Source organism: Coregonus lavaretus (genome assembly GCF_964263955.1).
Source record: "Coregonus lavaretus genome assembly, chromosome: 21".
NCBI lineage: Eukaryota > Metazoa > Chordata > Actinopteri > Salmoniformes > Salmonidae > Coregonus > Coregonus lavaretus.
Window position 1 is genome coordinate 6,471,399 of NC_140008.1, and position 25,148 is coordinate 6,496,546.

The 25,148-nt window shown below is 42.0% G+C and overlaps 1 protein-coding gene across 1 annotated transcript in view; it reads left to right on the forward strand.

Annotated features, from left to right (window-relative positions):
• The first annotated feature begins 561 nt into the window (after nt 1-561).
• Nucleotides 562-25,148, forward strand: part of LOC311148606 (AT-rich interactive domain-containing protein 3B-like) — a 40,409-nt gene continuing 15,822 nt past the window's right edge. Inside the window, exons 1-4 of the mRNA XM_084185588.1 lie at nt 562-829; nt 3,466-4,110; nt 17,762-17,836; nt 19,771-19,843. Of these exons, the coding sequence (XP_084041714.1) occupies nt 806-829; nt 3,466-4,110; nt 17,762-17,836; nt 19,771-19,843 (817 nt within the window). The 5' untranslated portion in view covers nt 562-805. The remainder of the gene's footprint in view (nt 830-3,465; nt 4,111-17,761; nt 17,837-19,770; nt 19,844-25,148) is intronic.

Genomic DNA, 25,148 nt, shown 5'->3' on the forward strand with positions numbered 1-25,148 from the left:
TACCTAACAGGTACCATACACATATATACATCAGTACATAGTGAACTCGTACATCATGTAAATATGAAAATAGAATACAGTATTTTAGAACGTAACCGACTGCATGCATGTCAATATCAAACTGGGAAGATTTTACGTTCGCGATCTCACCCCTATCTGCAAGCATGACCAATGGCATAACACCTTATTGATATGTAAATTCAACCAACCAATAGGAATACATAAACATTGAATACATATTTTTGCAGTGTCAAGTGGAAACATAACTAACCCTGCTACACGTGCAAAATACATTGATCATCCATGGATACATGTATTGTTGATGGTGTTGGTTAGTAGGCTATATGCTCTGCTATGAAAAACAGCTTCACATAGCAGGCTACAGTTGCATAATTTATTCTATAAACATTGTTCATAGTAAATAGTATTTGACCTTGCTGTCAAGAGGAGCACTGTGGTAAGAATTGACCAACACCATGATGTTGCAAACGAAGAGGCACCACTTTTCAAGTAGGGCGGGCCTTCTCTTGTTACAGTGGGGGGTGTAGACTGCTAACCTATACAGGCAAAGACAATCAAGACTAGGATGTTTTTTTTTTATGCTCAGGCAGCGGTCAGGGAGGTGAGGCCCCGGCATTTACCACTGCACTGGCCTCCTCGCGACTCTTCCAATCACAACAGTTACAGGCGTTATATGCATTTCAACCGACATTTTATCATAGCAAACTAAATTGTCATGTAAATTGGTTTGCGTAGGAGAGAGAACGAGTGGAAAAAAAGGTTAAATTGGTAAACTGAGGAGAGGATGGAAAACTCGAAATCGCAAATGGTGAGTTTCGATCGAGTCAGTTCGCTGCTGGCCGACGTTTTCCTTTGGCACCGTGCCCCATTTAGTTAGATACTGTAACAAATTTGGCAACAACAGACGTGAAAGTGATATGTAGTTGTTTTACACTTTTGAAACTAATATTTTATCTACTATGATGGGACTACATTTTGTAACCTGGTCGGCAAATTGTTTACCTAATTCCTCGACGTAGTTAAACATTATTGAGACACTACTTTGGAGAACTAGGCTACTGTTGTACACGTCATGTTTGCTTGACCATCACCAGCGCGCAGAAGAGAGATCACATTTTAGAAAGTTGTAGATTGATACATTGTTGTCGATGGAGTCTCGTAAAATAAACATTCGATAACATGTTTTCTATTCACCTTAAAACACTTTGTAGATTAATCATAATTGTAAATAAATCTGTTTGCATTGTTTTAATGTAATTTGGACCACGCGTTAGATTTATTTTTCTCAACAATACGTATGTTTGAGCCATCCACGTGCCTGTGTATCCTATTTATAAAAAAAAAAAAATGGGGACTGAACCAATGGTAATTTCGATAGGGGCCTATTTTATCTAACGAATTTGATTTAATAAATCATATTTTCCCTATTGATGCCTTATTGGGCATAATACTGTGTGGTAGGTAACTGTTCCTGTTTATCAAAGAAAGCATGCGTCTCCTTGCACGCTTTTTAAAGAGAACTTTTAACATGCGGAAAAATAAAATAAAAGCCAATTATAGAAACTGTGTTGACTCTTACACTGCCGCCATTTTCTTTCAGGTTAACTTACAGGCCTATATGTTAACAGCTGGCCATGCATTGTGTAGGTACAATTCTGAAGTGGAGTGGTTGAGGCTCTACCCAGAACCCTGCCTAGCAGATCCGACCCGCTTGCTTACTGGCTGCACTAGGGTCAGACAGCATTGCTGTGTATATTAAGACACTGCGTAGCCAATGTGAGATATATATATTTACATTTTAGTCATTTAGCAGACACTCTTATCCAGAGCGACTTACAGTTAGTGAGTGCATACATTTTCATACTTTGCCCCCGTGGGAAACGAACCCACAACCCTGGCGTTGCAAGCGCCATTCTCTACCAACTGAGCTACAGGGGGCTTTCCCAGCCAGATGTGGCTGGGAAAACATACCTCAATCCAGGGATGAGAAATGCGTTGTACTCCAAATTGTCCCATTATTCCAACTGTTACACCGAGAAGATTGAACAACTGCTATACTTAAACTAGCAGTTTAATCTTTACGGTGTAACAGTTAGGATAATGGGACAATTCGGAGTACAACACATTTCTCATCCCTGGATTGAGGAACACCTTCAGAACCATATCTCATGCCGTTTTGGGTTTTGCCCTAGCACTACACAGCTGATTCAAATAACCAACTCATCATCAAGCTTTTCTATATATTTGAATCGGCAGTATAGTGCTAGGGCAAAAACCAAAACGGGACGGGGCGGGGCGGGGCGGGGACCAGGGACGAGTTTGGGAATTCCTGTCTTAATATACACAGGAATGCTGTCCGACCCTGGTGCAGCTGTAAGCAAGCAGGTCGGAGCCGCTGGCTACCCAGAACCCCACATATAGAAAAATCTTACACCCCCCTTTTGTAACCTTTATTTAACCAGGAAAGTCTCATTGAGATTTGAAATCTCTTTTTCAAGAGCGTCCTGGCCAAGATGGGCAGCACCAAGTCATGACGCAATTTTCTTCTTCTTCATAACTATACAAATAAGATATTCTATATTTGGGAAAAATCTGAATGTATCTGTGTGTACATTGTTTTTCTCTAGGCTATAAATTACTCAGTCAAAGGGACATAAAATCTCAGGAAAAATTCCATAATGTATATTTTTGTACAATATTTTAACTTCCATACATCTGTGGGAAAAATAAGATATCTGTTTACAATATATTTACTCTACATTTTGAGACACTACTTTGGAAAACTAGGCTACTGTTGTACACGTCATGTTTGCTTGACCATCACCAGCGCGCAGAAGAGAGATCACATTTTAGAAAGTTGTAGATTGATACATTGTTGTCGATGGAGTCTCGTAAAATAAACATTCGATAACATGTTTTCTATTCACCTTAAAACACTTTGTAGATTAATCATAATTGTAAATAAATCTGTTGGCATTGTTTTAATGTAATTTTGACCACGCGTGAGATTTATTCTTCTCAACAATACGTTTGTTTGAGCCATCCACGTGCCAGTGTATCCTATTTATAAAAAAAATAATTGGGGACTGTACCAATGGTAATTTCGATAGGGGCCTATTTTATATAACGAATTTGGTTAAATCTCTTTTTCAAGAGCGTCCTGGCCAAGATGGGCAGCACCAAGTCATGACACAATTTTCTTCTTCTTCATAACTATACAAATAAGATATTCTATATTTGGGAAAAATCTGAATGTATCTGTGTGTACATTGTTTTTCTCTAGGCTATAAATTACTCAGTCAAAGGGACATAAAATCTCATGAAAAATTCCATAATGTATATTTTTTGTACAATATTTTAACTTCCATACATCTGTGGGAAAAATAAGATATCTGTTTACAATGTATTTACTCTCTACATTTCGTTCCTTTCCTCTCCCTACAGCCCAACCTGTCCCAGGAGGCTAGTGGTGGTCTGGGTAGCCCTGTCGGTGTCAGACTAGAAGCTGTGATGGAGCAGCTCCAGAGACAACAGGAGGCCAAGCTGGAGATGGACCGGCAGGAGAAACACCTCTGCCAGGCCCAGATGATGTTTGCTAAACACGTAGCTGCGACCCGGATCACTGGAGCCCCCCTGGACTCTGCCTTCCTGGGCAAACGGGTGGAAGGGACCGGGACAGGAAGGACTCCTCAGATGGGTCAGCAACAAACAGGTGCTGGTGGTAGTAACGCCAACACTCAGAGCCTTGTGGGTAGGGAGAACGGAGAAGAGGGACTGGGAGGTGAAGGGTCGGAGGAAGAAGAAGAAGAAGAAAGGATGGAGGGTGAAGAAGAGAATAGTGACGATGATGATGATGGAATGGAGCATGGCCACATGACGAAGATGTCTCCCCTCCAACAGGATCGTCCCTCATCTTCTTTTTCTCTGTATTCAACCTCTTTGTCAGCAGCTGCCAAACACAGCGCCGCTTCCCCTCCTATGAATCTAAAGCGAGAGTCTGAGGAGAAAGACGTGTCTACCGCAGAACAACGCTTCACGCCATCCAACGGATTTGGAGATTGGAGCTTTGATGACGGACCATTCAAACAAGTAAGTTGTATTTCACTCCTCAGCCCTTACGCTCTATAAATGTTTTTTTGGTAATATTTGACATTCCAAAAGCACGGAGTGCGATCTTCTTTCACTTGAAGAACGCTGGAATGGTGGTCTCTACAGGGAATGGTGGTCTCTACAGGGAATGGTGGTCTCTACAAGGAATGGTGGTCTCTACAAGGAATTGTGGTCTCTACAGGGAATGGTGGTCTCTACAGGGAATGGTGGTCTCTACAGGGAATGGTGGTCTCTACAGGGAATGGTGGTCTCTACAGGGAATGGGGTAGCCTGAACTGTAGGAGGACACTGGTGGGATGTATGTTTTACAGAGGAAATTAGCTTTAGGTGTCCCATGTGCAGCGAACAGCCCAGCCGCAGACGTAACATTGAATCCACACACTTTAACATGTTACAAAAGTGACCATGTAGTTTTTTTTATTTTCTTCCGTGGATCTCATTTTGTCATTTTAACTATAATATCACAGCAGTTTCTATGTAATACAGGCTATTATCTACTGTTGGCCTACTGCCAAGTGCTATGCAGTCACTTTTAATGAATGGCTTCATTTGAAACTTGTTTAATTGCATTGCATAATGCTAGACAGTGAGAGGGAGAAGGGGGGACTTTTCTTCTTCTGTTGCATTGCAATGTTTCCCTCCCTCCTTTCTCTCTGTTGACCTACTCATACTGAGAGTCAAGGACCGAACGCTGGCACACTGCCATCTCTGCTCCTGCTGATAGAATAATATAATAGCATACAATGTCCCCCAAAACTGTGTTTTTATGCAAAATGACTTAATAGACTAGAATGATTTGCATAGAGCCTTCATTTGTATATTCTCTTGACAGGCTGTTACATTTTTATTTATTTATTTACTATTATTATTTTTTCACCTTTATTTAACCAGGTAAGCCAGTTGAGAACAAGTTCTCATTTACAACTGCGACCTGGTCAAGATAAAGCAAAGCAGTGCGATTAAAAACAACAACAGAGTTACATATGGGGTAAAACAAAATATAAAGTCAAAAATACAACAGAACATGTATATATTTACAGTGTGTTCAAATGTAGCAAGTTATGGCAATAAATAGGCCATAGTGCAAAATAATTACAATTAGTATTATATAAATTGAATAGCTGTCCAGCACACTGAGATTCATACGGTTTTAGTAGTGGTGTGTGATCCTTATTGGACATGAACACATGACTTTGGCATTGCTTGTAGCACCACCCCAATCCTCTTACCAATTGGGCCACACAGACATGCTGGCTCTGGTCCATCATCCTGCAGTGCTGCTGCTGCCTCCTGCTCCTTCACATGTGGAGGTCAGGCAGAGAGCTCAGAGAACGGTGTCCTCCTGGCAGCTAGCCCAACAGGAGGGGGTTTATTCAGCCGGACGCTCCAGGGTTTTCCCACCACCTCCTCTCTCCTCGTGTGACTTCTTGCATGCGTCCCAAATGGCACCCTATTCCCTATAGGGAGCACTACTTTTGACCTGGGTTCTGGTCAAAAGTAGTGCACTATATAGGGAATAGGGTGCTATTTGGGAGGCTACCTTCCTCCACACAGAAGGGTTCTTGGCAGAGCTGAGTAGCCTTGGCCACTGTCCAAAACACTGTTGAATGAATGGGGAACTACTGGAAGCAGCTGGTTCAGAATAAGATGTGATGGGCCATAAAGTGGGAGACTAGTATTTGTGAAATGAATATGACCCAAAAATAATTTTGGGGGGCAATCCAGGTATTTCAGTAACAAACCTCAAAGAACGAACAAAAGGTTGGACATAGACTGAGAAAAAACACTTTATTCAAGTTTGAGTTTTAGCTGGGTGTGGTGTGATGTAGCTGGGTGTGGTGTGTGATGTAGCTGGGTGTGATGTAGCTGGGTGTGGTGTGTGATGTAGCTGGGTGTGGTGTGTGATGTAGCTGGGTGTGATGTAGCTGGGTGTAGTGTGATGTAGCTGGGTGTGGTGTGATGTAGCTGGGTGTGGTGTGATGTAGCACGGTGTGGTGTGAGTTTTAGCTGGGTGTAGTGTGATGTAGCACGGTGTGGTGTGATGTAGCTGGGTGTGGTGTGAGTTTTAGCTGGGTGTGGTGTGATGTAGCACGGTGTGGTGTGATGTAGCTGGGTGTGGTGTGAGTTTTAGCTGGGTGTGGTGTGATGTAGCTGGGTGTGGTGTGAGTTTTAGCTGGGTGTGGTGTGATGTAGCACGGTGTGGTGTGTGATGTAGCTGGGTGTAGTGTGATGTAGCTGGGTGTGGTGTGATGTAGCTGGGTGTGGTGTGTGATGTAGCTGGGTGTGGTGTGTGATGTAGCTGGGTGTGGTGTGATGTAGCACGGTGTGGTGTGTGATGTAGCTGGGTGTGGTGTGTGATGTAGCTGGGTGTGGTGTGTGATGTAGCTGGGTGTGGTGTGTGATGTAGCTGGGTGTGGTGTGTGATGTAGCTGGGTGTGGTGTGATGTAGCACGGTGTGGTGTGATGTAGCACGGTGTGGTGTGATGTAGCTGGGTGTGGTGTAATGTAGCACGGTGTGGTGTGAGTTTTAGCTGGGTGTGGTGTGTGATGTAGCTGGGTGTGGTGTGAGTTTTAGCTGGGTGTTGTGATGTAGCTGGGTGTGGTGTGTGATGTAGCTGGGTGTGGTGTGTGATGTAGCTGGGTGTGGTGTGTGATGTAGCTGGGTGTGGTGTGAGTTTTAGCTGGGTGTGGTGTGAGTTTTAGCTGGGTGTGGTGTGAGTTTTAGCTGGGTGTGGTGTGAGTTTTAGCTGGGTGTGGTGTGAGTTTTAGCTGGGTGTGGTGTGAGTTTTAGCTGGGTGTGGTGTAAGATAATGAGTGCAGATTTCTTTAGAGGTGCCTGACGTCAATCTTTTTAAAGGGAGTAATACATTCTTACATTCTTTTAGGGGTGGCCCCCCAAGGTCATGTACCCACTACACAGCCCCCCTGTAATTTCAATCATTCCATTTCCTTTTCATCTTTACTGCACTCTATAGAGTAGTATTCCTCTTTGGTCCCAGTGTCAGTTGTCATTAAAGACAGGGGTGGAGAGGGAATTGGTTTGAGAATATTACATCTTTCTGATTTTATTGTGTCAATCCATTTAACAAACCTTAAAGAAAGATACTTCCCCTATCTCTGTTTAATTCGAACATGTCTCTCAGTGAGATAAGTACATCAAAAGCGGTTTGAATTGGATGGGTGTAGTACAAGGATAGTGTCCTGGATCAAGAATAGGTCTGCCTCCATGCTTTAATTGCACCCCATAGAGTAGTTTTCCTCCTCGGTCCCGGGGTCAGATGTCATTAAAAGACGGAGGTGGAGAACCAAACTGGTTTGATGGCACTGTCTGTCTGTACAAAGGCTAGCAGATGCCATAAAACCCATTTCCAAATGAGAGAGTGGAGGATGGGTTTTCATTTTAGAGCTTCTTACTCATTAGATGACGCAAACCCAGGTAATCTATAAATGTATCCTACAGCTTTAAAACCAGATTATTAGACCTAAACATTGTGTATCTATGGCTCTGGTTAAAAATATAGGGGCTGGTTTCCCAGACAGATTAAGCCCAGTCCTGTTCTAAAATGCTATTTTAATGGAGATTATATCCATTGAGCTTGATTTTTGTGTCTGGGAATCAGGCATGTATTTAACTGTTCAATCATATTTAAGGAAGTAGCCACTAATATTACACACTTCTTTTTTGACTGACTCTCTGCCTGTCTCCTGCTGGATCTCTGCGTCCCTTTGTGCATACACACACACACACACACACACGTCCCCCTAACCAGGCCCCACCACCCCTCCACACTCATCCCAGTGTGGATGTGGTTTAATCACAGACTCTGGACAGTACTGGGCACAACATGGCCCTGCCCATGCTAGTGGGCGCTGTTTGTAACATGCTATATTTTTTGAGGGGTTAATTTTGTACCAAACATTGCAATCTTTTTGTGGCCATGCAGATAAAGGATGAGCTACGGGGAAGGTTTCATATGGTGTTAATGGTCCTCTGTAGCTCAGTTGGTAGAGCATGGCGCTTGCAATGCCAGGATAGTAGGTTTGATTCCCGGGACCACCCGTACGTGAAATTTATGCACGTCACTTTGGATAAAAGTGTCTGCTAAATGGTATATGTTAATATTATTAATGGCAAAATTGATCCCATATCTTCCACAATCAGCACATGACATAGTTGTTTAACATGAGTTTAAAGGGGTCTTTCAACGATACAAATGACCTTATGAGTGAAGCCCAAGAGGAGATCTTCTTTAGTATTGCACTTCTGTCAATAAAAAAAAGAAATCAGAATTTGTTATTTTGTCTTAACGAGGCTAGCCTGGTTAAATAAATGAAATCAATTCGGCACTTACCTCATTGACCACCCCTGGTCCTTGCATAATTCAGCTGTCGCTCGGCAACGCTTTGTGCTGCAGTTTGTCACAGCTGCACATGATCAATGGAGCCAAACACACGGCCCTGATGATGGGTTTTATTCTGGCCTCATTGACGCTGATTGATGAGGACCAACTGTCTTGTGGATACAAGATGGTTTTATAAACCAAGTAGAGAAGGTTAAAGGGTCTGTCTTTACATTAGTTCTGCCTAGGGGGTGTAACGGTTCACCAAACCCACGGTTTGGTATGTATTGCGGTTTTGGGGTCACTGTTCGGTTTTTCGGTACAGCAGGAAAATTTTAATGCGATTCACAATGTTCATCGTTCACAATGTTCCTTGCATTGTCGTTGTGACCGGATCGACATGTTGGGCCTCTCAAGTTTCCATTCTGATGCTGCATTTGTAACCATGTAGGAGGGAATTTAAGTCATAAATAAAAGTGGGATGAATTCATGTGATTTGAACTAGTTGAGAAATGCCGATTTGGCTAATTGCCAACAAGCTGTGTCAACCATAAACTAAAAGTACAGCTGTCATGCGTCGTAAACAAATTACTGGGTTCAAAAACCACATTAATAGATTGCTTTTTATAAATACTGTTTTGTTGTTGCATTTAACTGCCGAAAAGAATGTTATAGAGGCCATTTCCTTAGTAGATGACGTCAGAGGTCACCATGTGGGAGAAAGACAGACGAGTTTCCCGTTAGTAATTACCAGTTTGAGAGCTTTTCAAGTGGATTATTCCCAGTCGTATGTGGTAGATTCCCACTTCCCACTTGGTTACGAACGCACCATGACACTGCCTCCTTCAGCACCAGATGCGCACTTGTGACTCTCATAAAGGGGGCGTGTCTGTAGCACAGCGGTACATCTCCCACTCCGGGGTGATGTGATTGGGCTGTCACTGTTAAGTAAGCGCAATACAATTCAATTTCATTGAAAACTTCTACTTTAGCTTGCTTATATAGAGTGGTTACTACCTGTTTGCTGCGCATCACAAAAGGACCGTTTTTAAAATGCGGCAATTAAGATTAGAATTTTACAACGTAAAACAGGTACAGCGGGAAATAGGCTCCAGTTCAGGGAATAGCCTGACATCAAATCAAATCAAATTTTATTGGTCACATGCGCCGAATACAACAGGTGCAGACATTACAGTGAAATGCTTACTTACAGCCCTTAACCAACAGTGCATTTATTTTAAACAAAAAAAGTAAGAATAAAACAACAACAAAAAAAGTGTTGAGAAAAAAAGAGCAGAAGTAAAATGAAGTGACAGTAGGGAGGCTATATATACAGGGGGGTACCGTTGCAGAGTCAATGTGCGGGGGCACCGGCTAGTTAAGGTAGTTGAGGTAATATGTACATGTGGGTAGAGTTAAAGTGACTATGCATAAATACTTAACAGAGTAGCAGCAGCGTAAAAAGGATGGGGTGGGGGGGCAGTGCAAATAGTCCGGATAGCCATGATTAGCTGTTCAGGAGTCTTATGGCTTGGGGGTAGAAGCTGTTGAGAAGTCTTTTGGACCTAGACTTGGCACTCCGGTACCGCTTGCCGTGCGGTAGCAGAGAGAACAGTCTATGACTAGGGTGGCTGGAGTCTTTGACAATTTTGAGGGCCTTCCTCTGACACCGCCTGGTATAGAGGTCCTGGATGGCAGGAAGCTTTGCCCCAGTGATGTACTGGGCCGTACGCACTACCCTCTGTAGTGCCTTGCGGTCAGAGGCCAAGCAGTTGCCATACCAGGCGGTGATGCAACCAGTCAGGATGCTCTCGATGGTGCAGCTGTAGAATTTTTTGAGGATCTGAGGACCCATGCCAAATCTTTTTAGTCTCCTGAGGGGGAATAGGCTTTGTCGTGCCCTCTTCACGACATGTTGTGTTTTTACTCAAGAGGCTCTAGAACGCACCTAAAGGCCTAGTGTTTTTTTATTTTGTAAATTTTTTGGTAGGTATTAATTTGGGTTTACAGTGCGGACCGAACCGTCGGTACACCCCTAGTCCTGTCCCACCCTGTGGGTCCTGCCCCTCTGGAGAGGGGTAGTAGTGGTGGAGGGTTTCTTTTTCTTTCTGTCAAGTTTCTTGTCATTCGTTTGGATATTTATTTTGTCTTAGCTTTGCTCCCTTACTTGCATTGTGTGGTACAGGATGGTAATGTTTGGAAAGAGAGGTTTGAGATCATAGAAATATCTAAAGTGGAGTTTGAAGAATTGTCCAACTTGCTACGCCAGACAAATCTTTGATCCGTTTTAGTAGCCTAGCGTTCTCAATTAGCCTTATTGGGGGGAAAAACACTTCGCTTTTATTTTCTTAATGGCAATACTACTAAAACAGTGTTCTAGCAATCTGGTGTCTTCAAATGTTTCCTTTTTTAAAACAAAGCTTTGGAGATGAATAGCCTATCAGTCTTAAATTGCAGAATGACCACATGACAAGAGCAAAAACTACCCAAAGTGCTGATGCTGGGCCAGGGCCAGCAATGTTTAATCCTGGCGTGTGACCAGGCACACCAGCTAACCATGACATCATTGAGCTAACGCTGTTGGATAAAGACCCCGCTCAGATAATAGCCCAGGGCACAGCAAGGGGCCAGATCAATTATTTTGACTTGGAGAGTGGAGGCTCAATAATTTGATTTAAAGATCATTTGGATTAAAGATTTGCTCCCCCCCCCGCCGTAACTGTGAAGTGTGTTTAGGGATAAGGTTTCACAGCTGGACCAGCTGCACTGCTAGTAATGAAGCTCATTACTATGAAAAAAGATTTGCTTTTACAAAGGGTTTTGTAGCGTAGATGTACAGTATGTTAGATTAGGGTTTTAGGCACTTTTATCACATTGTGTTCATACATTATTATACTGAACAAAGCTGAAATAATGAGCTGATTTATAAAAGATCCTAGAAATGTTCCATACACACAAAAAGCTTATTTCTTATTTCCCCGTTATTGAGCATTTCTCCTTTGCCAAGATAATTCATCCACCTGACGGGTGTGGCATATCAAGAAGCTGATTAAACAGCAGGTGCACCATTCCTGCAGGAAGCAACACCAGTGCTGTTGCCAGACAATTGAATATTTGTTTCTCTACCATAAGCCGTTTTAGAGAATTTGCCAGTACGTCCAACCGGCCTTACAATCGCAGAACACATGCATGGCGAGCGGTTTGCTGATGTCAACGGTGTGAACAGAGTGCCCCATGGTGGCGGTGGGGTTATGGTATGGGCAGGCATAAGCTACGGACAACGAACACAATTGCATTTTATCGACAGCAATTTGAATGCACAGAGATACCGTGACGAGATCCTGAGGCCCATTGTCGTGCCATTCATCCACCCGCCATCACCTCATGTTTCAGCATGATAATGCACGGCCCCATGTCGCAAGGATCTGTACAATTCCTGAAAGCTGAAAATGTCCCAGTTCTTCCATGGCCTGCATACTCACTAGACATGTCACCCATTGAGCATGTTTGGGATGCTCTGGATGGACGTGTACGACAGCATGTTCCAGTTCCCACCAATATCCAGTAACTTCGCACAGCCATTGAAGAGGAGTGGGACAACATTCCACAGGCCACAATCAACAGCCTGATCAACTCTATACTAAGGAGATGTGTCATGCTGCATGAGGCAAATGGCGGTCACACCAGATACTGACTGGTTTTCTTATCCACACCCATACTTTCTTTTAAAGGTATCTGTGACCAACAGATGCATATCTGTATTCCCAGTCATGTGAAATCCAGATTAGGGCCTAATTTATTTATTTCAATTGACTGATTTCCTTATATGAACTGTAACTCAGTAAATCTTTCAAATTGTTGCATTTTTATATTTTTGTTCATTTATAGTTTGTGTGTATTATTGGATACAATTAGAGTTTTAGATCAACTAAGTGATTGAATTGTGGAAAAATAGAAGTTCCCTGAATGTTTTTACCCTTTTCTGCTGTCTGTTGGAGGGTCAACCTCTTATCTTTAACAAACAGTAAGCGGTCAGAATTGAAAGCTTAGAAAGTAAGCACTGAAAGGAGATGACTAAGTGGAGCTCTTTTGTCAATAGATCCATAGTGGGCTTTCACTGTCTATCTCCTCAACAGGGAAGGGGATCTTATTTGAACTGTCTCTATCTCCCCAATAACAGGGAAAGGGTTTTTACTCTCACTTTATTACCGACCGAGTCACTCAGATCAGGGTAGGGGCATCTGCTTCCCCATCAATAGATGGGTCCGGTCTATTGGCCGGTTGCCCAGGGCAGCCAGACTGCCATTATTATAATAATATAGAGCCACAGGTCTGGCCATTATTGCTGCTTTATGCAACAGCTGTACTCACAGAGGGGTACTGTTACGGGGCTCTACAATACGGCCTTTACAATGGATTGGATGTATCTGTCTGTGTGGATTGACTGCAGTTAAAGCATGACACACAGGGAAACATACAGGGCTTTTCAATGGATTTTGTGTAGATGGACTGTTCCTGAAGAATAACCTCGACCCCAGCTGTTCTAGGTTTGGTGGTCTCCAGAACTAATGTGTATCTGGCAACATGAGAGAACCCAAAGAATAGAACACAGGGAGCATGAAGGAAAAGTACGTTGTTAGAGAAAATCAACATGTCTTTTCACAGAAATGTCTTTAAAATAGTTTCAATTTCTTTGTATTTTGATTTGCCCTATTCTTATCGTACACTTTCAAAACTCTCAAATTTTATTCACACACAGTCTGTTAACGCAGAGACAATACGTCCCAGCAGGCCTTTACACACTGTTGCACACCCCAGTCTCGCTAACCCCTACCCAGGCCTCCCACCCCAGGCCTCCCACCCCAGCCCTCCCACCCCCTTTCCTACCCAGGCCTCCCACCCCCTTCCCTACCTAGGCCTCCTACCCCCTTCCCTACCCAGGCCTCCTACCCCCTTCCCTACCCAGGCCTCCCACCCCTGCCCTATCCAGGCCTCCCACCCCCTTCCCTACCCAGGCCTCCCACCCCCTGCCCGACCAGGCCTCCTACCCCCTTCCCTACCTAGGCCTCCTACCCCCTTCCCTACCCAGGCCTCCCACCCCTGCCCTACCCAGGCCTCCCACCCCTGCCCGACCAGGCCTCCCTGCCCTACCCAGGCCTCCCACCCCCTGCCCGACCAGGCCTCCCATCCCAGGCCTCCCACCCCCTTTCCTACCCAGGCCTCCCACCCCCAGGCCTCCCACCCGGCAGCACTACACCCCTGATTATACTCAGTTTTCCAAAATGACCACCAACCAGCTCCATAGGGCCATATTGGAAGGGAGTCACATGGCCAAATCTCCATAAATAATTGGTACATACAGCCCAATGATGGTGGAAATTCTTACATCCTCTTATCACTGATAATAATCATTACATTTTAATGGAAGCATTTAGATTTTAGCTTCTATATCATAATATTCTATACTCCTATTAAAGTAAAAACCAGACACTTCATCATTTCACGCTCTTCATTCTGGGTTATACAATCTAATTAGTATGGTAATACTATCATCATAATAAAGGTTATACTTATATTAAGTATAAAAAATACACACATACACAGCATGTTAAATAACACAATTTAGACAAACTAAGAAAAAAAACACACAAGCTGCAGCCCATTTGGCAACTTGGGATCCGCAACTTCCGAACAGGGATTCCAACCAAGTTGCAGGCACACACACACTGGTTGTGGGGAATTATTCTTAGCAACAGTGTCAATGTATTCGGTGAGATCAGTCATATTAGAATAGTGATCTGGGACAAAAGTACAACATTCATCGCCAATGATTGCACAAGTGCCCCCCTTGACCTGCCCAAAAAATAGTTTTGCAGAGACAATTTATTATTTTAGTATTGCCAATTTTCTCTACTTCTCTAGAGATCTCCCGAATTCGGTCTAGGGCACATGCATATTGACTTTCACAGGGAAGAGATGTTATAACACTTTCACACCAACCTTGATAAGAATGAGATTGGGGCCAAGTTTAGGCCAAGCTACAATCTAGTGGCTCTCATCACAATTTAGGGGAATAGCTCTGTCTCTAGAAGCCTCGCCTTTCCAAATCATAATTATAACTATTGATAAATTATCCAACCCAAATTTAGAATGACAGAAACAAACGTGAAGCACTATCACTTTAAGTTTAAGACCCTCAACTTAGCACACACCGATTACAGGCAGAATGTACATTTTTACATTGACATACAGTATATTAATTTCTAGCATTAACTTTTCTCATCGCTTGTGGTAACGACAGATTGGTATCTCAATGCATTCTTAGTCTAAATTACTATACATTTCGCAGTGTTGCAGACCTCCACAATCAACCTGATACCCCAAATAAACCATTTTGGATAAGGCTAAATCCACTACGGGCACGGTAATTAGACCACTGCGCCACTCTGGAGATTCAGATAGTGTTTCAGTTCTTCCTTCTAATGACACATGTTCAAAGTGGATGGCCCCTTGATAATGTCACACCTGAGCCGCCACTGTCCTTTTACAGTCCATTATGTCTTGTCCATTTTCCTACCAGTACACCAGCAAGTTCGGACTGGATCTCTCTCTCTCCGTGCTCACTCCACGTGGACTCATGTCGCACTCCTAAGAGGAAAGGCATGAGAGAAAAGGCAGTTGATAGCTTCGACTGGATGCTGTGTAAAGGTCGCTGGCTCGGCACTCAGGTCTCACGGTAGAAGTGGTGAAGGACCATACTGAATGCCGTTGTCGCCATTACTTCAGCCGGGTTAGGGGGGGGTTGAGGTTCACACTGTTCTTGGTCAAATTATCCCTTCCATGCATCTAGACACCATCTGTGGTCACCTTCGCCATAAAAGAGAGAGAGAGAGGACAGACCAAAACAACAGTTTAGTTTAGGGCATTTCTGATTCAGGAAATCCAGTCAAATTATTTACCGTATGACAAATTATTACTACTACCAATATTCTTAATGCAGATTTCTAAAACAAATGTCAGAGAATAACAACACACGGTTGAAACCCCCCCCAAATGGGCTATATTCCCCTATCATCTTGTCGATCTCACTGCAGAGTTACAGGGTCAGGGAGTCAGAGGGCTAATCCTTAGGGAGAAATACCCACCATTCAGCAGACCCAATCTGGTGAGATTTGTTATTGAAGCAAGACCGAAACAAAGAAAAGAAAACAACAGCAATACACATCACTTGATGTGGGGAAAACTTCAATCCATTTGGAGTTATCCATTTGACTCCCGAGTGGCGCAGTGGTCTAAGGCACTGCATCGCAGTGCTAGCTGTGCCACTAGAGATCCTGGTTCGAGTCCAGGCTCTGTCGCAGCCGGCCGCGACCGGGAGACCCATGGGCGGCGCACAATTGGTCCAGCGTCGTCCAAGGTAGGGGAGGGTTTGGCCGGCAGGGATGTGGGTTTGTTTCCCACGGGGGGCCAGTATGAGAGAAAAAATTTTTAAATAAAAAGAATAACCATGTATGCATTCACTAACTGTCTTAACTTTTTCATTATGGGGTATTGTGTGTAGATTGATGAGGGGAAAAAGTTACTTTAATCAATTTTAGAATAAGGCTGTAACGTAACAAAATGTGGAAAAAGTCAAGGGGTCTGAATACTTTCCGAATGCACAGTAAATCCTGTCAAGCCAGGATTGACAGGTTTCTTTCCAGTTGTGTGCATCCAAGTTAAGTGTTTGTTTCCTGTTTTCTATGTATATTTTAGTTAAGTCATAACATTCACGTGTCATGTAATTTCCTTATTTTAGATATATTGGTTTAATAGATTCATCCTTGTATGTTAGGCCACTTGCTTATGCAGAACCACACAAATCCAACTTTACCATCTCTAACAAGTCCTTAATAAATATGGGAACTTTGTCTCTGTCGTCTGCTTGCTCTCTGACCGGAGTAGAGTACCCCTGGGGACATCGATCCAACCAGTTACCCATCTTGGGTAATGGAATAAAATCTGCGATGTCACTTTAGCAAAAAATACTTATTTAGACATGGCCTAGCTTTGTGTGAAATTTAGTGGCTATGTCACACTCTGCAATTTTTTCATGTAGCTGCTGGACTATGGTCAAAATGACCTTTTTAATATGACCCCTATTAAGGTCTTAAGAGTACTTTATGATCAGAATTATTGTCTTGTATAATTGTTTCAGTGTGGGAGCAGAGCTGGTTGAAACACCAGGTGGAGTAGTTCATTGTGTCCTTGAAGCCAGGGGAACAAACAAAACGTCTTTAACCAAATCCACAGCTGTATAAATGGAGAACATCTCTCATGGGTGGGGGTCACGTTATGCAAATAAAGGTGAAGTCTCACACACACACACACACACAGGTTTCCATCCACTACCTCTCTCTGAACTCTGTTTTGTAGCTGGTAGAAGATTGACAATTTGGGGCAAAGAGTATGGGGGTCAGAAACAGAGGTGTTGGATACATGGCCGTGCAACCTGGTCTCGGAGCATTTCGTATTATTCTGTAAGTAAATCCGAGACACTCCATTTAGCATGATATGTTACATTTTGTATGGTATGTATTAATTCGTGGATTTCCATCACCTACTTCTTATGATATGTTACAAATTGCAATTCGTATTATATATTACGAATTTGCAAAACGTACAATGTGTTACGAATTTGAAAACGTATGATATGTTATGAATTCTAGCTAGGTGGCTAATGTTAGCTTGCTGGCTAACGTTAACTAGGCTAGGGGTTATTGTTAAGGTTAGGGTTAGGGGAAGGGTTAGCTAAAATGGTTAGGGTTATGGGAAGGGTTAGCTAACATGCTAAGTAGTTGCAAAGTAGCTAAAAAGTAATAAGTAGTTGAAAAGTTGCTAATTACCTAAAATGCTAAAGTTGTCCGTGATGAGATTTGAACTCACAACCTTTTGGGTTGCTAGACGTTCACTTTATATGCCCGACCAATCACCTACTTTCATTTTTACTTTAAGTAACCATCTGTCTTATGTAACCATACCAAACGTAACATATACTAATTTGAGTGTCCCGGATTTACACTTACTATGTTACGTCTAGTATATGAGACCAGGCTGCCATTTTTTTCTTTTTTTTGATATAGTCTTGGTATGTTTATTGAATGGAGAGATAGAGGAGAGGGTGCTGACACAGCAGTAGGTCGGATTCAAACCCATTCTGCAGCGGTACATATGCACTGGAGGCAGCAGTCCCCTTCTGTGTGTGTGTGTGTGCGTTTAACCATGTTTTTTTTGTGTGTGTGTGTTTACAGAAAGGCAGTGGGGGCTGGGCTGAGGAGAATGAAGGAGGCAAAACAAGAGGAGAGCCATCCAGAGACTTTGCCAAGGTAATCAGATTAGATAAGATATAAAGAAGGATGTAAGCTGATGATTCATTAAGCTCAGCTAAACTAAAACTAATCCACACAGACCATCTGAGAACATCTAGCCTACGATCCAATCCTATACCCTTCTCTGAAAGTGTGCACTGGTATAACCCCCCCCCATGTATTTAAAATGAATGGACTGGTGTAAGGAATATGGTGGAAACTCCCAGCTATGCTTGCACCAGTCCAATGCTTGAGTGGGGAGTGAACAAGTACACACTTCTTGGAGGGTAGAGAGTCCTATACTCCAACTGGATTGTTTTTGATGAGTCTGGCACAAAGAACAACAACTAAAATCTGACAAAATGAAGGACAATATTTTGATTAGTTTTGAAGATTCATTGTGTTAAATCTAAATCGTGGTTAGTCTCATATTTTGTCAAATGTTCAGTGTGGCCTGCCTACAGAGTTCTGTAATCTGAATGCATCAGACAACCAGTCTTGGGGCGATGAGTCTAGATTTTCTCCGATGGTCTTTGTGGACCTAGCACTGGATAGTAGACTGGATCATATTTTACATTTTAGTCATTTAGCAGACGCTCTTATCCAGAGCGACTTACAGTTAGTGAGTGCATAAATTTTTCATACTGGCCCCCCGTGGGAAACAAACCCACAACCCTGGCGTTGCAAGCGCCATGCTCTACCAACTGAGCTACAGGGTACTCATATGTCTGAATAGTGAATAAACATAGAATCGTTTATGGATGGTTATTAAACCAATGAGTCCCACCGTAACGCCAATGCGTTTTGGACTTCTAACCCCTTTCTAAACATTGTGTTTGTGTGTCAGACTGCTGGGTTGTACCCCCCCATGTACCATTTGGATTTGTCTATTTCTTCTGCATCCATAGATTCCAACCATTAGTCTGTGTGATTAACGGGGGCTGTGGGCAGATCCTGGACTGGGGCTTTTTATACAAAAGAATGGTTTCTTTAAAAAATAAAAATATTTAACCTTTATTTAACCAGGTAAGCCAGTTGAGAACAAGTTATCATTTACAACTGCGACCTGGCCAAGATAAGATAAGATGAGCTACAAAGTATTAAAAGTGATCTATGACAAGCTGAGACTCTCACGAACATGTACCACGTTTTTACAAAAACATCTGTATAGTCAGAATGGTTTGAATTACAAACTATTAAAAGCTATCTATGAAAAGCTCACACTCTACCGAACATGCACGTGCAACATGTTTTGCTCTATGACGCTCACAAGCTACACAAGGGTTGTTAGAAGGTAAGGGGTTCTTCTACATAGGAGACCAAAGGAAATCCCAGGACATAGTGTCTATAATACTGTAATAAGCTCACATAGTTGCTGCCACAAACTCCACACAGTTGTCACTGACTAGTTGGATATTATTTTCCCACTGAGCAATCCATTTCTGTACTTACAGCATTCATATAAATTCATTTTGATCAAGTTTTTGCTTTGGCGGACCTTGTTTTTTTTTTTTATTACCATTTGTCAATGAAACTCATGACTGCAACTGTTTATGTCAAATTGTTTTGTTATACTTGTAGACCTGGTTGTCCTGAAAATAAAATGGTAACACTTCATTGTGAGGCTAAATATAAGGTCTGGGCTTGCAGATAAATGATAGTCAGATAAATGAAAAGCCGATTTTTGCTGGGATTTCGGGACTGATGGGGTTAACTAAGTTAGTTATAAAGTTTATTATTAAAGTGAAGGAACAGAGGTCTGGCGAATTTGGGTTAATTTGGGTATTTTTAGAACCTGCTATGGGCTGGATGTGTCAATGTGTAGTTCATACATGCAGAATCTATGAGCAGAATCACTGTCTTACCTCATTTAGCCACGAAATCCCTCGTTTGAAAGCGACTATTTAACTCTGTGATAAAGGTATTAACAAAGTTCATTTCCACCCCCCCAGCTGTATGAACTGGACAGTGACCCAAACCGGAAGGAGTTCCTTGATGAACTGTTTGTCTTCATGCAGAAAAGAGGTAAACCTCCAGTCTTTTTACTGTAAAGCCAGTTCTGCTTTAGTGGAAAACATTGCACCTGGGGATCCCTCACTTGGCATGAACATGTGAAACTTCAGTCGAAAACAGATGTCTTAAGATTATACATTTGAAACTTTCATAGAATAAAATAGCATGCCACTCACCCAAGACTTGTTTAATGTTCCATTTCCTCTTACATTTTTGTTCTGGACAGAGTTGTTAATTTTTTCACAGTCTTTTAAAAGTAAGGATCGATCTTAACTTTATGTCCAAGGAGCCAGGGGCCCCTCTAAGCAAATATAACCGTTTAAACAACAGTTTCCTGAAATTCCTCCAGCTTTATTTTTTAGACTGCATTCATGAGGAAATAATCAACATCCCAAATAATACACAATTTAACCGTCTATTCGTGGTTTATGAGTGCAATATAAAATAAGCTGCAGGAATTTCAGTAATGGCAGGTTAAACAGTTAAAATGTTATTGAAGATGTCAGCCGTGATCAAAGCTAGGGCCATTCTTTCCGCCTTACAATAATGTACCCTCTTTAGCCCCCCCCCCCCCCCCCAACCATGCTCCATACCATGTTCAAATGGTATATCTATTTCTGCCGAGACGTGCTTTTAAATGGATAGTTTTTAGCGCAATGACTGGAAGTTTATGGGAACAGCTAGCATGTCACTGCGCTAACGCTATTAGCAAGGCACCCGCAATCCTGGCCACCACTGCTGAAAATAGAATTCTAGGGTAAACACTACATGCCCCATATGTGTAGGGGGGTTATGGAGGAGGTGTTTGGGTGAGAATGGGGGTATGTAGGGGGTGTTTGGGTTAAGGGTCTGGATTAAGGGGCCCCTATATTTGAATTAGGTCGGATGGATGAACAAGCCTCTCTAATTCAGGGCCTCTTCTTTCATACAGTGCCTTCAGAAAGTATTCACACCTAGGGCTGTTACGGTGACCGTTTTACAGCCACACCGGCAGTCACGAGTCATGACCGCAGTCAAATTCCACGTGACCGTTTAGTCACGGTTATTAGGCTTCTCCAAGCTCTGATGCTGCTGCTGGTCATTAGTAGCCTACCAAACTTGCTAACTGCCTGGTACTCAGCACTCTATTGTCCCTCTAATCACTCTGACATCAATGCAAATGTAATCGAAAATCTAATCAAACACTTCATTAGAGCCCATGAGCTCATGTTGTGCAACATTTCTATAGGCTATGCAATTGCGTGAGAAAAGAGGAGGATCCCATCAGATTTCTGTAGGCTAGGCTTACTATATTTATTTCTCAACTTTCCTAATATTAAGCACATTGCTTCTCTTTACAACAGGAGTATAGCCTACCTGGCTGGCATTAAAATGAACCACAGGAAACGCGTCCTCCATTCGCTATTTAAGTGCATAGATTACATGTATTTTTTTCCCCTGCCCCTGTTTCGAGACAGGTGCATGATAATGGTCCATTCTAAATCAAAACAAATTTCACACACAGGCTATATTATTTAGTGTATATATAAAGACAAAATTAAATTAATAATAGTCTGATGGGTGACAATATTATCACCTGTGAATGATGTATTATCACTTGTGGTTGATGTATTATCACTTGTGAATGATGTATTATCACTTGTGAATGATGTATTATCACTTGTGAATGATGCCCAGCGTGTGCAGTAAGTCAAGAAACAGTGCATTACTTTTTTTATGACTTTTTCAAATCATAGTCGCACACCTCATGTAGCCCGCAGGCCTATATGTTTTGATAAGGTTTGTATCACAACTGAAGTGGCCAAATAACTTCTTTTAAAATTAAGCACATTAATCTGCTTTACAACCGGTGTAGAGCCTAACTGGCATATATAGGCGGCGCGTGAGTTTCAAGTGTGGGGAAGATCATTGTCACCTTAAGAATCCACTTTTATCATAATTGCGGTCACTTTTGAAACACCAGCTAATTGATTGCATTTTGGAACAGTCACGCTTATAGCCTACTGTCGTGTGTGCATTGATGCGCTTATAATGTGATGAAATAGCTTAATAGTTTATCAACATTTTAAGCTAAACGTTCTGATCTGTTGCGGCATCAGCCTTGTTGCTTTTAAAAGGTGTTTTGATTGTATTGGTTGTATTAATTTGTATGTTTGGAATATTTATTATTTTATTTATAAGGACAAGTTGACCAATAGAATAGGTGAACTTTTGTACTATGGTGAATAGTAGATTGACATAGGCTAGTGCTTTTGCTGTTCGTTAGGCCTACTCATCTTGTTGGCTGACGAAAAGTAAATGTGGACAGTTCTTCTAACATCTTCAATATGCGCCTCAGAATTCGATAGGAAGGACACCTGCAGTTGCGTCCCCGATGTGTCTGTCTTCACTTGTAGCCTACTTCGGAGCTGAGATGCCTGTGAGAAGGACCCGATCACGTGACGAGCATTGACTAATAAGAATTTAGATATGAGAGAGCCATATGAGTGAGAGGTGCTTCGGAGCGCGCCGATTGGCAATTATACTTATTATATTCAGCCCAAGGGCACAACAGCCACACAAGGGGGATGCCGCCGGGAAATTCGAGGCCTGGTGAGAATATTATCAAGTGCTTGTCAAATTGTGAATGAGAGGCTGATGAAGTGTTTGCAGCGTGCACAAGAAACAAAGCAGAGCTCATGCCTGCCTTGCCACTTTTTTCAAATCATCATTAGTCGCATCATGCAGCCTTTAAAATGTATTACAAATCAAAACATATAGCCAACATTTGTATCACAACTAAAGTTACATTAATAACTCTAAATTAAGCATATAGGAGTACCTGTTTCTTTGTTAACTGCTCAACACAGAATAGCCGCATGTGGCCACTCCCTCAAACCGTTTGGAGAAAAGATCCTTTCTATGTTATTCAGCTTTGTTCAGTTGTATTCTTCATACTATAAAATAATGCCACGGAATTCTAAGCCAATCTTGTCTGCTAAATGAACTAGTGTAGCCCACAGCCATATGGCATAGCCAGATCAGAGCCTAACATAAGGACAACTCAGAGTATGCTGTTCTGTTCTTCTGAAATAGACTACATTTTCTTCATATAATGTTTCTTTAGACCTGTCTAATATAAATAATGGATTTATTGTGATGGTGTAGGCTATATTAAATGGATGTATTATACTTTTTTAAAATGTAGATATTCCAAAGGTCTGCATCAGTGGCTTGTAGGCTATGCGTGGAAGCCAGGAGATGCTAAACGGGTTTGTTAATTAACGGTCAATTACCGTGAGACCGGCAGTTATTTGCTTGATAATCACCGGCTGACAACATTTCATGACCGCCACAGCCCTATACACACACCCCTTGAATTTTTCCTAAAACAATTGTGTTACAGCCTGAATTTAAAATGGATTACATTTAGATTTTCGTCACTGGCCTACACACAATACCCCATAATGTAAAAGTGGAATTATGTTTTTTAAAAATGTTTACAGATTAAAAATGAAAAGCTGAAATATCTTCAGACAATAAGTATTCAACCCCTTTGTTATGGCAAGCCTAAATAAATTCAGGAGTAAACATTTGTTTAACGTGATTTTTGAATGACTGCCTCATCTCTGTACCCCACACATCAATTATCTGTAAGGTACCTCAGCCAAGCAGTGAGTTTCAAACACAGATTCAACCACAAAGACCAGGGAGGTTTTCCAATGCCTCGCAAAGAAGGGCACCTATTGGTAGATGGGTAAAAATAAAAAAGCAGACATTGAGTATCCCTTTGAGCATGGTGATGTTATTAATTACACTGTGGATGGTGTATCAATACACCCAGTCACTACAAAGATACAGGTGTCCTTTCTAACTCAGTTGCCAGAGAGGAAGGAAACTGCTCTGGGATTTCACCATGAGGCCAATTACTGAGTACCACTCTCCATATTTTCAATCATAGTGGTGGCTGCATCATGTTATGGGTATGCTTGTAATCGTTAAGGACTGGGGAGTTTTTAATGATAAAAAATCAATGGAATGGCACTAAGCACAGGCAAAATCCTAGAGGAAAATCTGGTTCAGTCTGCTTTCCACGAGACACTGGCAGATTAATTCACCTTTCAGCAGGACAATAAAACACAAGGCCAAATCTACACTGGAGTTGCTTACCAAGAAGACAGTGAATGTTCCTGAGTGGCCGAGTTACAGTTTTGACTTAAATCTACTTGAAAATCTATGGCAAGACCTGAAAATGGTTGTCTAGCAATGATCAACAACCAATTTGACAGAGCTTGAATACTTTTTTATAGAATGGGCAAATGTTACACAATCCAGGTGTGGAAAGCTCTTAGCTGTAATTGCTACCAAAGTTGCTTCAACAAAGTATTACTGTGTATATACAGTTATGTTATATATAATATGACTGACAGACTGTATAGAGATGGAGATTACAGTATTTACATTTCTGAACGTAAACAAGTTAACTGGTATCGTACTGCGGTGAATGAAACAGTGCTGTCCTCATTAAACATGCTAGATATTTGACCTCTAGACATGTATTAGCATGGCTGAGAGACCGTAGAGAGAGGAGAGACTACAGTGTATCAGTAGCAAGGTTTCCATCCATCTATTTCATGCGAATATTCTAAAATCCGCATAAAACAATATGCACATTTTCCCACCAGAGATGTGAATCCATCAAACAGACTTGTTGCAGATAAAAAAAAAACAGTGCGTGATGACGTAGTGCACATAAAAATCACTTTTGCCGTTAAATTCCCCCCGTACCTAATATTTTTAATTTTATTTCCATCGCATTTTCAACTCTACTGATCGTTTTACCTGATTGTGCAACATGTCTCTGCACTGAACCGTATTATAACTCGGTTCAAGGGAACTCAACAAAGATACTCGATAGCTAATTAAATTCAGAACGTTATGAATCGAGGGATGCTTACGGCACATGTACACTTCCTACAGTATTCATATTTTACAAAGGACACAGCTACCGGATACAGCCCCCCCACCCCATCCTTTTTACGCTGCTGCTACTCTGTTAAGTATTTATGCATAGTCACTTTAACTCTACCCACATGTACATATTACCTCAACTACTTCAACTAGCCGGTGCCCCCGCACATTGACTCTGCAACGGTACCCCCCTGTATATATAGCCTCCCTACTGTCACTTTATTTTACTTCTGCTCTTTTTTTTTCTCAACACTTTTTTTTGTTGTTTTATTTTTACTTTTTTTGTTTAAAATAAATGCACTGTTGGTTAAGGGCTGTAAGTAAGCATTTCACTGTAATGTCTGCACCTGTTGTATTTGGCGCATGT